Consider the following 15,365-nt stretch of genomic DNA (forward strand, 5'->3'; position numbering starts at 1 on the left):
TTGTGACAGTTTTAAGTGAACTACAGGCTACAGTGTATGTCTGACAAGTGTGCGCTTGACTGGGACTCGTCTCTGCTTTTCATTGACAGTGGGCAACCAATTGGAATATCCATGCGTATCTCATGGAATGACTCAAATCTTTAGCTTACCAAAGGCTTCTCCTTCGAGGCAGTTGGACTTCTGTAGGTAGACTGGTCCACAGGGATGCTGTTGAGATAATTTACATTTTTTCAGTAGAGTATGAACAGCATCAGTAAAATGCCTCAGATTAAGATATCATCTATAAATTTTCTGCCAGAGCCGCTAGTCCAAATGTTATGGAAAATCATCTATGGATTTTGTGTGTGTGGAGAGAGACGAATGGAAGATTGAAGCTTAGTTGGTTCGTAAAGCTTGATCAGGCAGGAAATGGGTTAGTTCTTGTTTGGCGCACAATTTTGTCATGAATGTTTATAAATGATCTGGGAACTACATGATTTCAAATTTTTGATGTGTATTGTGAAATCTCGTTCACTTGTAACTAGCAAAAGTAAAGTGAATCACAATACTTCCTTAAAACAGGAAAAGTGTGATATTGGGAAAGACTTTTGAATTCAGTAAATTATTTTTATTCCTTGCAATATAACTCATGTGGAGACACATTATTTTTGATACAAGGGAAACTTACGTTTGTTAGTTTAATTTCTTACTGTAATTATAAATCAATATGTTCTAGGTGAAACCGGTCATGACGAGGAAACTACGTCGTCGTCCAAACGATCCAGTTCCAATTCCAGAGAAGAGGCGGAAACCTCCACCTGCACAGTTGAATTATTTATTAGATGAGAAAGAAATAGAAGCAGATCTTAAATTAATTAATAGAGGAAAGTTAATGGGACCTATCAGAAAACCAGGTTATGATCTACCTATCAGAATTCATTGATTTCAGTTGATTTTAAAGAAAATTGTATTACTTATAAAAGAAGAGACAAGAGGAGTGAGGATGAAGCAGTGCTTTATGGAAGGGATAAAAGTCTGTGAAGTTAGAACAGAAGAAAATTCATGCCAGTTTTATGAAATGAAAAGTGTACATACGTTTTGCTCAATTTATTCATAGTTACTGGTCTGAAACATCTCTGCAGATAGGACGAGTGTTGGGAATATGAAAGAGTTCTCAGCATGAAAACTGATAAGCAGTAACTCATTTGAAGGGAGCAATAAACTTTCATTTCTGTCCAGTATAAGAAAGCAGAATATTTTGCACAACAGATGGTAGATAATTTTACAGAGAGAGAATTAATATGAAGGCTTTGATTTGAAACATTGTAATGAACAAAGTTTGGTGATACAGCACACATTTAGGAAAGGATATATATATATATAGAGGGAAACATTCCACGTGGGAAAAATATATTTAAAAACACAGATGATGTGACTTACCGAACGAAAGTGCTGGCAGGTCGATGATGTCTGTGTATGTGCGGATGGATATGTGTGTGTGTGCGAGTGTATACCCCTTTTTTCACCCCTAAGGTAAGTCTTTCCGCTCCCGGGATTGGAATGACTCCTTACCCTCTCCCTTAAAACCCACATCCTTTCGTCTTTCCCTCTCCTTCCCTCTTTCCTGATGAGGCAACAGTTTGTTGCGAAAGCTTGAATTTCATATGTATGTTTGTGTTTGTTTATGTCTGTCGACCTGCCAGCACTTCCGTTCGGTAAGTCACATCATCTGTGTTTTTATATTGTGTGTGTGTGTGTGTGTGTGTGTGTGTGTGTGTGTGTGTGTGTGTGTGTGTGTGTGTGAGAGAGAGAGAGAGAGAGAGAGAGAGAGAGAGGAGGTGGGGTTGTTTGATTGATTGATTGATTGATTTCAGAAAGGATGATGATTCTTGCATACAACACGGTCTTGCAGTTACTAAGTGCTTTCACTTAGGCCTACAACAAAATGACCATTCATAGAGAGTATACAGACGTTGGTGCTCAAACTCCTCATTGGCCACCTCAGAATCTCTAGACCCATCAATGCTCATTGTAGCAGGTCTACTACATATTCCAGCAAGAACACAATAGCTTAATTACCTTTGCAAAATATGTAATTACTGCAGTTTATGTAAACTCTTAAACCCTTTGGAGATAAAACTCCGTCACTCATTTTTTTTTATTTTACTTTCATGTTTATTTTTGTATTTTTAAGTTTTTAGTGTACTTCTGTTTTAGTTGATGTAATGAAGATGATAATTGCAATGATTTTTGCAGAAGATATTTTTGGGGAAATATGGGGAAATGTTCGCTTGGACTAAGTTACTAAAAATTCTTAGGTTGTGCTCAATAATAGGTCAGACTTTATGGTACAAACAGTCAGTAAGGTTATCAAGCAAATGTTCGTAAACACCTCAGTACGAAGAGATGTACAGCTAATTTAATTTTATAGCTGAAATATATGAAACGTTAAATGTTTTTTTTTGTTTCCTTTCTTTCTCCCTGTACTTCTTTAAAAATATATGGGCACTACAAGGCGACATGTGGTGTAATGTAGAAAACTGGCTAGTATGTCAGCTTTTTCTGTTTTGTTAGTCATTGGTTTCATTAGCTGTACTGTTTACACATTCGGTGATTTGAATATTGTTACAATTTGCATTTTATTTGTGTGCAGTAGATTTTTTGGTGTGAAGTACAGTAGTTTACTTTTTGGGAGTGGAGAACAGGGTTTTTACAGAGAATCCTCTAGAAATGTAGTAAGTCAAGTCTTGTGCTGTGGTATAATATTGTGAGTGTCTTATGGACTGGGCTATCTGTTTCCCACCCTGTTTATTCAATTTTTTTTTTTGTTTGCTTGTGTTTGCATACATGTAAAATACCGTCATTTGGAATCGTAATCAGTGAACCACAAAAACATTAACATTGCATGTTCTCTGCTGCAGTCAGTGTAGCAGACTGCTAGAAAATGTATTATTTGCTGTAATATTTTTGGAGTCATGTTACAGTAACAACTAATTCTTTCATGAGCACCTCAGTTCCATGACACTGAGAAGATAAGACATTATGACTGCTTGCTTAATAACGTATTGGCCTATTACTGGAATGCAGTACAGCAGCAGTTCTGAATGACATGAATTTGACAATCTTCAGAAGATTTATGGGGGCATATGGCACAAGAAATGTACGTAAGGGTCATGCAATTCCTTAAATGTTGTGGAGGGTTTGTAGGTATGGATCTAGTGCCTGATAGAATCCCAGATGGGTTTTGTGGGGTGTGTGTCAGATGCATTTGGTGGGTAAGACATTGATGTGAATCCACTGCCATGCAACTCAAACTGCGGTAGCACAGTTCTGGGTTTGTCCTGCAGACAGTTCTCGTGCTGGAAGATGCTGTTGCTGTCAGTGAACACATGAAGCACGAAGTGATGCAAGTGGTTCACAAGAATGTTTGTCATCCGTATTTGTCATGACACCATTGATTACTACTACAGATCCATAGAAGCCCTGTTGACTGTCCTCCATAGCATAATGCTGCTCCCAGCAGCACCAGAGGTGTGGTGCATGTGGCAGCTTTTTGCCTGAGTGATGGTATATCAAGACACAACCATTTACCTGATGTAAAAAGAAACATGATTAGTCCAACCAGGTGACATGTTTCCATTGATTCGTGGTCCATTGTTGATGATTTTTTACCTGCTGCTGTTGTATTGGGCCAACATGGGAAAAGTAGGTGTAATTTTCTGTGGAGCCCCATGATCAACAGTGTGCACTGAACAAGGTGTTCAGAAACACTTGTGCCTGCACCAGTAGTGTACTTGTCCATCAGATCTGCCATAGATAGCTGCCTGCCCTGTCTTCAACGTGCCTCCACAGTTTAGTCATGAGGTGTGGATCTCATACACTGTGTTGTCTACTGCTGATTTACTGCCCTACAACTATTTTACACAGATACTCACGACAGCAGCATGTGAAGATCGTGCAAGCTTTGCTGTTTCAGAGATGTTCATTCCCAGGCTCCAGGCCGTGACAATCTGCCTTTTGTCAAAGTCTTTGATTCTCCATTTGCAACCATTTTAATCATTAGAATGATACTCTATTCATCGCTGTTCTGCAAATAACCCTTCTGCAGCACATCACGTGGTTGGAATGCCACCAGACATCAGTGTCATGGTGGAATGTGGTCATAATGGTTTGGTTCAGCAGTGCACATGCTATTGACGTGAAATAATGGATAGATCCAGCAACAGTCTTCTGTCTTCTAAGTGGGCATTTCCATGTACGAAAGACTACAAAGTACTTTCTGTCTTCATCAAAGTTGAGTTTTACTTCTTAGTGGAAACAGGATTTTTCTAGGTGTGATAAACATGTCAGCTGCTTTCACTTTCACCTTCATTTCGATGTCCTTGAACTGTTTTTACTAAAGGCTGATGCATGTTAAAAATTAGAAGTGCAATATATTTTCATGGGTGTACTCTGAAGTTCCATCTCAAGCTTTTGTGTTTCTGCTTTGTTCCATTCATAGTCAGTGTCACTTTTCTGCACCTTTTTTTCAGCATTCTGTTCAGCTTGCTTTTTTCTATTGTTATGTGCATAGATAGTACCGCCGTCATTTGCTTCTCATTTTAATTGTTTTGCTTCTTCCATTTAGCCAAAGTGAAGTTACAAATATCAGCACAACTTTTCAATGTGGAATGGCAACATGCGTATAGATGGCTTTTACTTCAGTTAGCAACATTATTCTCCATGGACTTGTCTTACGAATGAGGAAGTGAAGACGTTTTAGTTTGGTGCCTTAATTCACATACAACAAATCAACCACAGTTTTACAGAACTAGCTCAGTATCTGTTCCTATGGACCTCATTCTTTGCAAGTCTCATGAAATACTGCTGCTTTCTAGCTCTACAAAGGAATGTTTGCTTCTAGATCTGTAGTTGCACTTAAGATTTACTAGTTGACAGATTCCACTATGTTATCAGATTTTTGTACTTAGTTCTTAGGGTTACTAGATCATTTTCTGTACCTGTGTTAAGTGGTGTGGAATTGTAGCACTCCCATTGATAGCTCAGGAGTGCACTACACAAAGGAACAGCTGTTCAGGTAGCAGAGTACTTGTAATGCAAGTGGTTTTCTATGAGGCTGGATGGTAGTTTTGAGATCCTCTGATGAACATTCACCAGTTGATACGCAGAGAGCAAAATCGGATCTCATACAATGTAAAGACGCTTAGACAGTCTAAATGTTAACAATAAATTGCCTAAATATTTGTTACAAAGTTCATGAACTTAGTGCATTCCAGGAAAGCTGTCATGCTGAAATTGTTTGTGGAACCAAGAGCTAGTTGAAAACTGAAGTAGAAAGCTCTGAAATGTTCAGTTAGACATTAAACTTTTATCGAAAAGGCAGATCAGATGCCAAAGGAAGGGGAGTGTGTATTGAAGCTGACAAAAATATTGCCTGTTACAGTCAAAATTGCGTATTGAGTCTGACTGTGAAGTTATCTTGATGCTGGTCTAGGTTACCTCAAATTAATTATTGTATGTCTTTACCAGTCACCTAATTTTGCTGTGACAGTTTTAGAATTATTCTGTGAAAGTCTACACTCAGAAAAACCCAGATCATGCATTAGTAAGAGAATGTACTGGTAAGTAATGCCTATGAATTTTTTATGTGAAATCTCTAAAAATAATTTATTAGCATTTTACATGTTTATTCGTCACGCCTACACAGTTATTTCTCAAGATGGGGATGAACATGTATCCCCTCGAGAGACTAGTTAGTTGGTGCTGTCACTGTAGAGTGTTTGACTTTGTTCAGGAAGGCACAACCTTACTTCAGCTTGCACCAGTCCATCACTATCAAAGTGAAATCCTCGAAGGTGTTTTCCAAATTTTGGAAAAAGTTGAAAATTGGATGGAGCTGAGTCGGGACTATATGGAGGATGATCGATGAGAGTGAACAGAAGGTGTTGGATTGTTGCAGATGTCACAACACTTGTGAGAGTTCTGGCATTGCCATGCTGAAGGGGAGGGTGCTCCATGTGAGGACAAACTCTTCAAATTTGAAACTCGATTACAGCACGCTTTTTCTCATGCAGTGACATAGGTACATAACACACTACCATGTTACACGCTACAATTCATAGCCCTGTAGTGGCAGAGGGCTGCAAATAAATTAAAATGAAGAATAAAGATGTAGAATGTTAATATAGTTGTAACATCTAAAAAACTGAAAGTTTTCACATAAAAAATTCTGAGGCATTACTTTTTGTCGCAGCCTTGTAATTGGAGGCGACTTCAGTCTACAGAGTATAGATTGAGACATCTGTGGGTTCAGTGCAGATGGTATGGACAGGCAACCTTGTGAAGTACTTCCTGTAAAGAGCAGATAAATAGTTGTTAATTTCTAAAATGCTGAGGATACAGAGATTGTTGCAATCTTGGTTCAAAAATGTCATTTGAAGCTAATTGCAGAAAGATTCTACTGCTGTCAGTATACATTTTTTGTAAGGACCGTGAAGATAAGACAAATTAGGGCTCATATGGAGGCATATTTACGAGTGGAACATGAAGGGAAATGACTAGTAGTGGTACAAACTAGCCTCTGCCATGAACCAGGTGGTGGCTTGTGGAATATGTATGTGGATGTAGATGTTAGACACAGATGTAGATCTTTCCCATCACTGTTTTCTTGCTACTTTTCCCTGGCAGAGATGTTTGCTGCTCTCCTGTCCCTTAAAAAAATGTGAATCTAGTGCTGTCATTGAGACTCCCATTCATACGTCTTCAAAATAGTTCATGTCTCCTATGTCGTTTCTCATATAGTCATTAGTCCTTCACCATCATTCAGTGACTTAGATAGACCACTGAGGCTTTGGGATGGTAGTGTTGTGTTAAAGTGCTGCCAACCTGTCAAACCATACTGCCGTCGGTAGTATCATTAGTAGATGTTGAATGCAGTTTCATTTTTATATGTAATTGGATGCATGTGTCATTATTGAACATGTGTTTGTTGGCGCCTTGTCATTTGTACTTCTGCAGATGCTCTCTACAAACTCTGATGCACAAATATGATGCTGTACAACAGCTGTTTGAAGTTGCTTTCTTTGTACTTTTTTTTAAGTGGGTAAAAATGGAACCATTATAGGATTACTTCAATGTCAGTCTCTTGATCCCCCTTTTTGTTAGGAACAGGTAGAGGTAGCAAGTAGAAATTTGTCACTTTCTAAGGTCTACAATTCCTTGGCTGTGTAAAAAATGTAAGCTTCTGTGTCAGTGAAGTCGAAAGATCCAGCCATTTATCTCGTGTATTTTGATACTTGCAAACTTGTTCTTAAAAATGTATTGTTAAACTAATTATCTGTGCAGATAAGTGTGTATGGAATCCTCATAGCATGAGTCCTACTTGCACGTGGCCATTTGTATATACAGACACACTCTAGACCATATATCTGGGGTTGTAAGTTGTGGTTTGTGTTACAGAAGTTTTTGTTTTTTATAAATTATTATAAACAATGAAATTCAGGTCCTTGGGAGTCTGGCATCTATTATTTTGTTTTAAAGGCTAAATAGTATGCTTAAAAACTTCCTTTGTGGTGCACACAGACTCCTTCATTGCTTAAAGAATTTTTATTTGTATTGATTTAGGAACTGATTTTCATGTGTAACTATGACTCTGAATCTGCTATAAAACTTGCATCGATTTAGGCTGCTGGTAGTTTTCATCATACATTACACAAATTAAATCAGTTACAGATTGTTTCTTGGTCTGTTCTTCACAGTACTGTATACTTGTAATTATTGCAATGGATCTGATGTGCAGTATTAATACTACAGTGTTTCTATATAACAAGCAGGTAAAGTACGGCATTGATTTACATTAAGTAGGAAACAGATTAATATTTAAGAAAAGCTCTTGTTACTTATAACATGTGGATCTAGCATTCAGGACGACGACAGTTCAAATCTGCATCCAGCCATCCAGATTCAGGTTTTCAATAGTTCCCCTAAATCACTCCAGGCAAATGTCAGATTGGTTTCTTTGAAAGGGCACCATTGATTTCCTTCCCCATCCTGGAAACACAGTGTGCGTGCTCCAATTCTAATTACCTCGATGTTGACGGGACATGAAACCTTAATCTTTTTCCCTTGTTGTTACGGTATATTGGTACATCTTTGTTCATGTTGTCTTTCATTTTAACATTAATCTTTATGATCAAAATAAAAATGCAACATAAAAAACCCTATTAAGGCCTGTTTTTTTAACACATTTGACTTCTTTGATCTGGCATTTTATATACTTTATTACAATAGTAGCAGGTCTTCATAAGAGAATGTAAAACTGTAATTACTATATAATAATATCATGATTCATACTTCATTCAAAAACATATAGGAGCAAGTGATGTAATTTCGTACAAAAATATGCACTTGGCTTCCATTTGCTGCTAGCAAGTAGTGTTCCTTAAGTAAATAGCTGACAAGAAATACATGAGTTAGTGCCAAAATATTGACAGTATGTAGCCTTGTGGAAGAAATAACATGAAATATGACAGGTATGATTTTGATGAGTGGTGTTAGATTTTAATGTGGACTTTACACATATTGATTGAGAGTCAAAGTTTTTCATCAATACTGTTAAGTTTCGGAGACATTCAGGCATTAACTGAATTACATGGTATTTCATATGTAAGTTTGATTATTCTGTAACTTACTTAAATTGGTTGTTTTGGTTGAAAAAAATTCAAGAGAACTGAGATTCTTGCAACAAAGAATGAGCCCTAGGTACGTGTGGATTGATGTACATATACTTATGTGTTTATAAAAATTGGTGGTTGTCTGTCTGACATGATCAGAAGGTAAATGATGGAATGCGTGGCAATCATTTTTGGTAGTACCAGGCAGTGTGCTGCTTAAACCAAGATATGAATGACGTATACTCAAAGTATGCATTCTGATCTTAGGTGCTTAATATAACGAAAAGATTTTTAAAGTAGTTGTGGTATTTGTGTTTCATTCAAGTGGATAAATTGGAATACCAAGCCATCATAACTTTATTGGATGATTATTGTCCACAAAAACTGTTCTGAAGTTCGCAAATGTGTATAAATAGTTCTTATCTGCATGTCTGAAAGCACACACTGTTGATGTTCCACAGCTCCACGAAATACGTTCAAGATTAGTTCACTGACTGCATATTCTTTGACATCGTTGTAATAGGTATCAGTCTTCCTTCCAGTAGTGACATATGAAAATAAGTGCTGGTGCGGGACTCGAACTCGGATTTCCTGCTTATTGCAAGTGTATGGCTTAACCACTTTGGCTGTCTGAGCACACTTCCTGGACTGACTCAAACTTCCCCCATGTCATACTGTCTTACATGTTCTATTGTAGTTCTCTAAATTAATTGCCTAATGCTCGCAATTTCCCCATGAGAGGCAGAATGAGACAATGAGTAATAGAGACCAAAGTCATTGTCACGTGCCTGTCTAGGGCCGCAAGGAAATTCATGTTTCAGTCCCCGTCTGGCACAAACTTTCATGTGTAACTATGGGATGGTAGATCTATGCCCAGCACAGCTGATGTCAAAGAATTTGCAGTCAGCAAACTAATTTTGAAAGTTTATGAGTAGGCTGTTCTTCACATTCAACAGCTAAGAAATAGATGGCTGAATTCAAATATGGTCTTCCCTCTCATGAAGGTGATTTTGGTCAATGCTGCCACATAGTACTAGTACTGAAAATTGTGCAGTATTGTGTTGGATGACAGACAATTACAGGTCTATGAAACAGCCGATATCGTATGCAAACTAGAAGACAGAATGCAATAGATCTTAAATAATTAACTGTGAATAAGTGTTATACAAGTTGGGTGCTGCATTTGTTGAATAATGGTAAAGAAAGGGGGTTATTAACAGTGCTTGGAAGGTTTAATTAAAAAATAATAATATATGAAAAATTCAGCTTGAGAATTATGAATTATTTAGGAATAAAGGAGACTGCTCACCGAAAGACAGAAGCGCTATGTCGTCAGTTGGTACACATGCGAAAGGTACACAGCTTTATTAGTTTTTGGACTGAGCTTACTTTCTTAAGCTTGTAGGAGAAGCAAAAGTGCAGACCTGGTATATAACATTCCTGCTTTCACAGGTGGCAAAGCTTTCGATGGGGTAGGACAAGCCTGTGATGGGACTGGCGTAGGTGGTGCTGGGTGAGTGGATGGAGCAGGTCTTGCTTCAGTCTTCTACAAGGGTGTGATCCCTGTGGCAGTGGACTGGGGGTGGGAGTGGACCAGGATGTTGAGGAGGTTGGGTGGGCAACAGAACATCACTTCGGGAGGGGATGGAAGTATCATGTGTTGGATGTCCCTCATTTCAGGACATGACGGTAGCCCTGATAAAGGACGTGGTTCTGTCATTCCAGTAATGGGTGGTACTGGGTAGCAAGTGGGGGTGCTTCTTTGTGTTTGTTTCTTTGGATTGGTGTGGGGATTAGGAGTGTGGGGGGTATGGCTCTGGAGATCTGTTCGTGAATTAGTTCTGGAGGTTAATGTCCGTTTGTGAAAGCCCTTGTGAGGCCTTCAGCATACTGGGCAAGAGAGTTCTCATCACTGCAGATGCATCTACCACAAGTGGCCAGGCTTTGTTGGAGGGATTTTTTGGTGTGGAAGGGGTGGCAGCTGTCAAAGTGCAGGTACTGTTGATGACTGGTGGGTTGTGTGGAGCTATGAGAGGAGGAGATCCACATCTATGAAGGTGGATGGAGGAGGACCAGGTGAAGTAGGTGGGAGAGAAGGTGTTGAGCTTGTGGAGGAATGTGTCCTGGCCTTTGGTCCAGGCTACAAAGACATCATCAGTAAAGCTGAACCAGACCAGGGGTCTTGGGTTTTGGAGTTTCGGGAAGCTAGAAATGCTTCCTCTAGGTGGCCCATGAAGAGGTTGGCATATGACAGTGCCATGCAGGTGCCCATGGCTGTGCCATATATTTGTGTGTGTACCATCCCTTCAAAGGAGAAATAGTTAGTGATTATAATAATATTACTGAAGATGAGACATTGGCCCACCAAGGAGATGTCTTGTCGGCTAGGTGTTTCACAGCTTTTATGCATTTAAAAAAAAGATAGAAAAACTTGAAAAGATTCACCAAACCTGAAAATTATGTAATGGGAGGCATAAAGGTAACAACTAATGGTAGAGTTAAGGCATTGATTCTTTCAGGGGCACATAAACAAGGCTGAACATTCTTAACTTCCTGACAAATTGTTCCCCAATGTTAATGGGGTATTGATACACCTGCATGGTAACTACGGTGTGTGTGTGTGTGTGTGTGTGTGTGTGTGTGTGTGTGTGTGTGTGTGGGGGGGGGGGGGGGGGGGGGGGGAGCGAGCCATGCGTGCATTCTCCATTATTTTTGTGCATATTGGTGACCGAATGTCTCAATACTCTTTGCATTATTTGTATTCCGCGTAGACCTTTCCTTTAGCGTATTTGTAAAGCTGCAAATTATGTTATGTGGGCAACAATAAACTACTTCAGAGCACATGGTTGTATACATTAATAGAGGGAAAGCAACTACATACCACCTCCATGCCTAGTAAAGCACTATGGTGTTAAAAACTTCTTTGGAATGGTGACTGCTTTTAGTGAACTCTGCTTGATGTATATACTGTACAACACCACAAACCTCCTAAACCATAGGCAACAAAATGCAGAATTTCCAGACAGTTGTTCCACAAATATTGTAAGTATCAGTGTAATTGGAGCTCTATTAAGCATTTTAATCCACATAATGAACACTAATTTCAGACAGGCCCCATACCACAAGTAAAAGCAACAAAATATGCCACAGATGCTAATCTTTGTTCGAAACAGGTTGACATAAAAATGAAGCACTATTTACAGCTTTGGTTTATCCTGAGCCATTGAAGCAGTGGAAGGAAGAGTGTGACCCTGTATCAAAAACATGAAATTGGGTTCATCTTTTGGAAAGGTTTTTCTTTTTTCTTTCTGTTTTTTCATGTGTGCCAAAGCAGTTCTTATTTATTTCCTTGTAAAAGGACCAACTGAATGAACAAATACAAGAGTAGAGACCTATGTTGCTATGTTGCACAACAAAATTGTTTTTCTCTACACAGTCCATCTTTCCACATCTGCTTTGACAATTGGAAAATTGAGAGATCAGGGCATTAATGGTTGGAGCATGCAGTTTTTGGTAGTTCCTGCACTCTGTAACTCCTGTTTCTTCCACATCTAAAGAAACTTGATTCAAAACAGAGTTCAGTGAAGACATAATGACAACTGTGGACATGTTTTACAGACCTTCCAGAATAGAGCTTCAGAGGTGAATTCTACATACTGGAGAAACATTACCAAAGTAAAGTGATGTTACAGGGGACAACATAAAAAAGTTTATTTTTAGGTATAAACTTTCCACTGTCTCACAGAGAAAGTATGTATCTGCTTACATGTTGCAGATTTATTGTATTTACTTAAATGAATCTATTGCATGCCTTGGTGTTCAGACATGTATTTACTTTGATGTAGCAAACTACAGTTGCAATTTGTCATGAGGTCCGTTAGGGGAGGGGAAGGAGAGTTTCTAAGAGAACATCTAAACTTATGAAATAAAAGAACTGTTACACATATCTATCTCATTATGACTTTCAAACAAATGAGAACTATAACTTCTCCAAAGCTTTTTTTCCCTGACTTACATGAAGCCAAGTGTCATATACAGTGTTTCCTACAGTGCTAGAAGAAATTTAAATACTGGTGTTTAACAGTGTGGATACTGAACAGTATATCAAAAAATGAATAGAATGAATAATTTTGATAGATGTAGAATCACTGTTTTATCTATTTGAGAAAAAGATTAGTTCTAGAAATCTGTCTATTGTAGATTACAGAATTTTTATTTATTTATTTATTTATTTATTTTTTTTCTCATTCTGTGACAGAGAGAGCACGATTGACTTGTACGTGGTAGAAATAGAGAAGCATGTGAAGTTTCCAGTACTTGAGAATTCCTCCTTTGTGAAGAGCGAGTGGAAAATAGGACTGTGGAAAAGGAAATAATAAGTTACGCAAGTGCTGGAGAACAATAGAAATCTCTCTTAATTGTTGCTCAAGAGAGAGAATTTGAGAGTACATATATACGAGCTTACGACATTTCAAAGAACTGTGAGTGTATTTACAAATAAAAGATAAAAGGAAATGGGGAAAGACAGACAACTATGGCAGATGTGGAGAGACAATCATGAGAGAGAGAGAGAGAGAGAGAGAGAGAGAGAGAGAGAGAGAGAATATGAGAATGTGAGAAACTTGTGGTGGGGCAAAAATGTGCAAATAAAAACATCTGAAAAGAAGACTTTGAAAGAGATGAATGCCAATATAAAATGGATTTGGGTTGCAGTGGTGTAACAGTCCATGTTTGGAGTATTATTCAGTTGTGTGTACAGCAGAAGGCTAGTTATGGAAGTATACAAAGGATTTTTGACATCAAGTTTGTTTGTATGGCCATCCTCTGCAGCAAGCACAGAAATACTTGTTTTGTAAATAAAACGGCCTTTTGTTGCAGCAACTTATTTTTCCAAGGTATGTTTTGCCTGTTTCTTGCTTTAAGGCATCTTCAGTGAGGTCTGTAATGATGCAGTTGTGTTATTTTTAGATTATGAAACAGTTGACGTAGCGTTTATTTTTACATGATTAAGTTATTACTTACAGTTTGCTGTGATCTGCGTTTCCTGTAATCTGGTCCAGAGGTTGAACCACAACTTTATTTTTGAAACATAAGCACAGTTTTGTATTCCGAACTTGCTTGTTGTTTATTGCTTTGTTTTTTGCTTGTTATATCCAGAAAGTTAATTTGGTTATTCTATTCTCTTTCAATTGTGATGATTGTTTTTATGTACTTTGTTGGAGTCAGTATGTAGTTTCTCAATTTCTGTTTGTGGTTCATCTTTTAAGCAGAGGATGTCATCCATATGCCTAAACCAACATAATGCACTGTACAATGATCTGTACAATGTGATTTACAAAAAAATTTGCTAAGGCTCCTGGAACAGGGGACCCCATTGGTAATTGATCTGCTTATAAATAAAATTCATTAAAATTTCAACCACTCTCTAAAGAGCTATTACATTTGTATTCAACACTTCGCAACACTGTGTGTGTGTGTGTGTGTGTGTGTGTGTGTGTGTGTTGAATATATTCTTTGTTAGGTTTATAACATGTAGGTAAACAAACCAAAGTGGAAGAAACTCATAGTGAAGTTACAATATTTCTGTTGTTAAAAGCACAGTGTTCGAACAAATAGCTACATCTAGTGGCAAAAGAATAATAGTACACCGCAAAAAAGGTGGAGAAATATGGTGAACAGTGCGAAAAAGTTCGGAATACAAAACTGCGCTTATGTTTCGAAAATAAAGTGGTAGTGCAACCTCTAGATCAGATGAGAGGAAACGCATATCACAGCAAACTGTAAGGAATAAATTAATCATGTAAAGAAATGCTAAGTCAACTGTTTCATAATCTAAAATAAAACAACTGTATCAGTACAGACCCCACTGAAGATGCCTTAAAACAAGAAACAGGCAAAACACGCCTGGGGAAAAATAAGTTGCAGCAACAAAAGGCAGTTTTATTTACAAAACAAGTATTTTTTTTATCATTTATGGCCTTGATTCAAGAAAATTACACTCAAAGATCAGGTGGCATTGTGTGTAAAATCAATATTGTTTCGATGTGGTACTATTAATCTTTATCTGTAAAGGATGGTATGAGACACATGCCTGCACACAAGCACGTCTTGAGACTGTTGGTATGCAAAATATTGTCAAGGTTGGTTGTTTAGTTTCATGTTTGATGGACTACTTGCACGATAAACTGTAATGATGTGGAACAAGTAATTTTACAATCATTATTTGTAAATATTGCTACATACTGGACATTTATGAAGTGTTACTTTTTCCTCAGTATACAGATGTGTGTTAGTAATTTCTGCCCACCACATTTTAGACACTGCAATAATAGAAATTCTATGGAATAGGAGTAGTTGCCAAGGAGAAGCTTTTTCAGTTTGCTCTTTACTTTGCTGTTTGTCAGGCATTTCATATCACTGGTAAGTTGTCAAAAAATTATAATTGCGGTATTGTGCACCCCTTTTTGTTCTAAAGACAACCCTACTGTGGAGTCATGAAGGTCATTTTTTCTTCTGGTATTGTAATTATGTGCATCATTGTTCATTGCGAATTGCATTGGGTTATTTATAACAAAATTCTTGAGGGAATAAACACACTGTGAAGTAGCAGTCAAAATGCCCAACTCCTTAAACAGATGTCTACAAGATGATGATGATGATGATGATGATGATGATGATGATGATGAGTGAGCACCACAGCCGGCCGGAGTGGCC

The 15,365-nt window shown here is 37.9% G+C and overlaps 1 protein-coding gene across 2 annotated transcripts in view; it reads left to right on the top strand.

Moving 5' to 3' along the window:
* LOC124714625 (sin3 histone deacetylase corepressor complex component SDS3-like) overlaps positions 1 to 15,365 on the top strand; it is a 100,802-nt gene that overhangs the window by 58,509 nt on the left and 26,928 nt on the right. For both annotated transcript variants that reach the window (XR_007005640.1, XM_047243038.1), the window contains exon 5: positions 716 to 893. Coding sequence is in view for 1 of the 2 variants with exons in the window: in XM_047243038.1 (XP_047098994.1) it covers positions 716 to 893 (178 nt within the window). In the remaining variant the exon portion in view is untranslated. The remainder of the gene's footprint in view (positions 1 to 715; positions 894 to 15,365) is intronic.

This window comes from Schistocerca piceifrons, chromosome 1, assembly GCF_021461385.2.
Source record: "Schistocerca piceifrons isolate TAMUIC-IGC-003096 chromosome 1, iqSchPice1.1, whole genome shotgun sequence".
Taxonomy (NCBI): Eukaryota; Metazoa; Arthropoda; class Insecta; order Orthoptera; family Acrididae; genus Schistocerca; species Schistocerca piceifrons.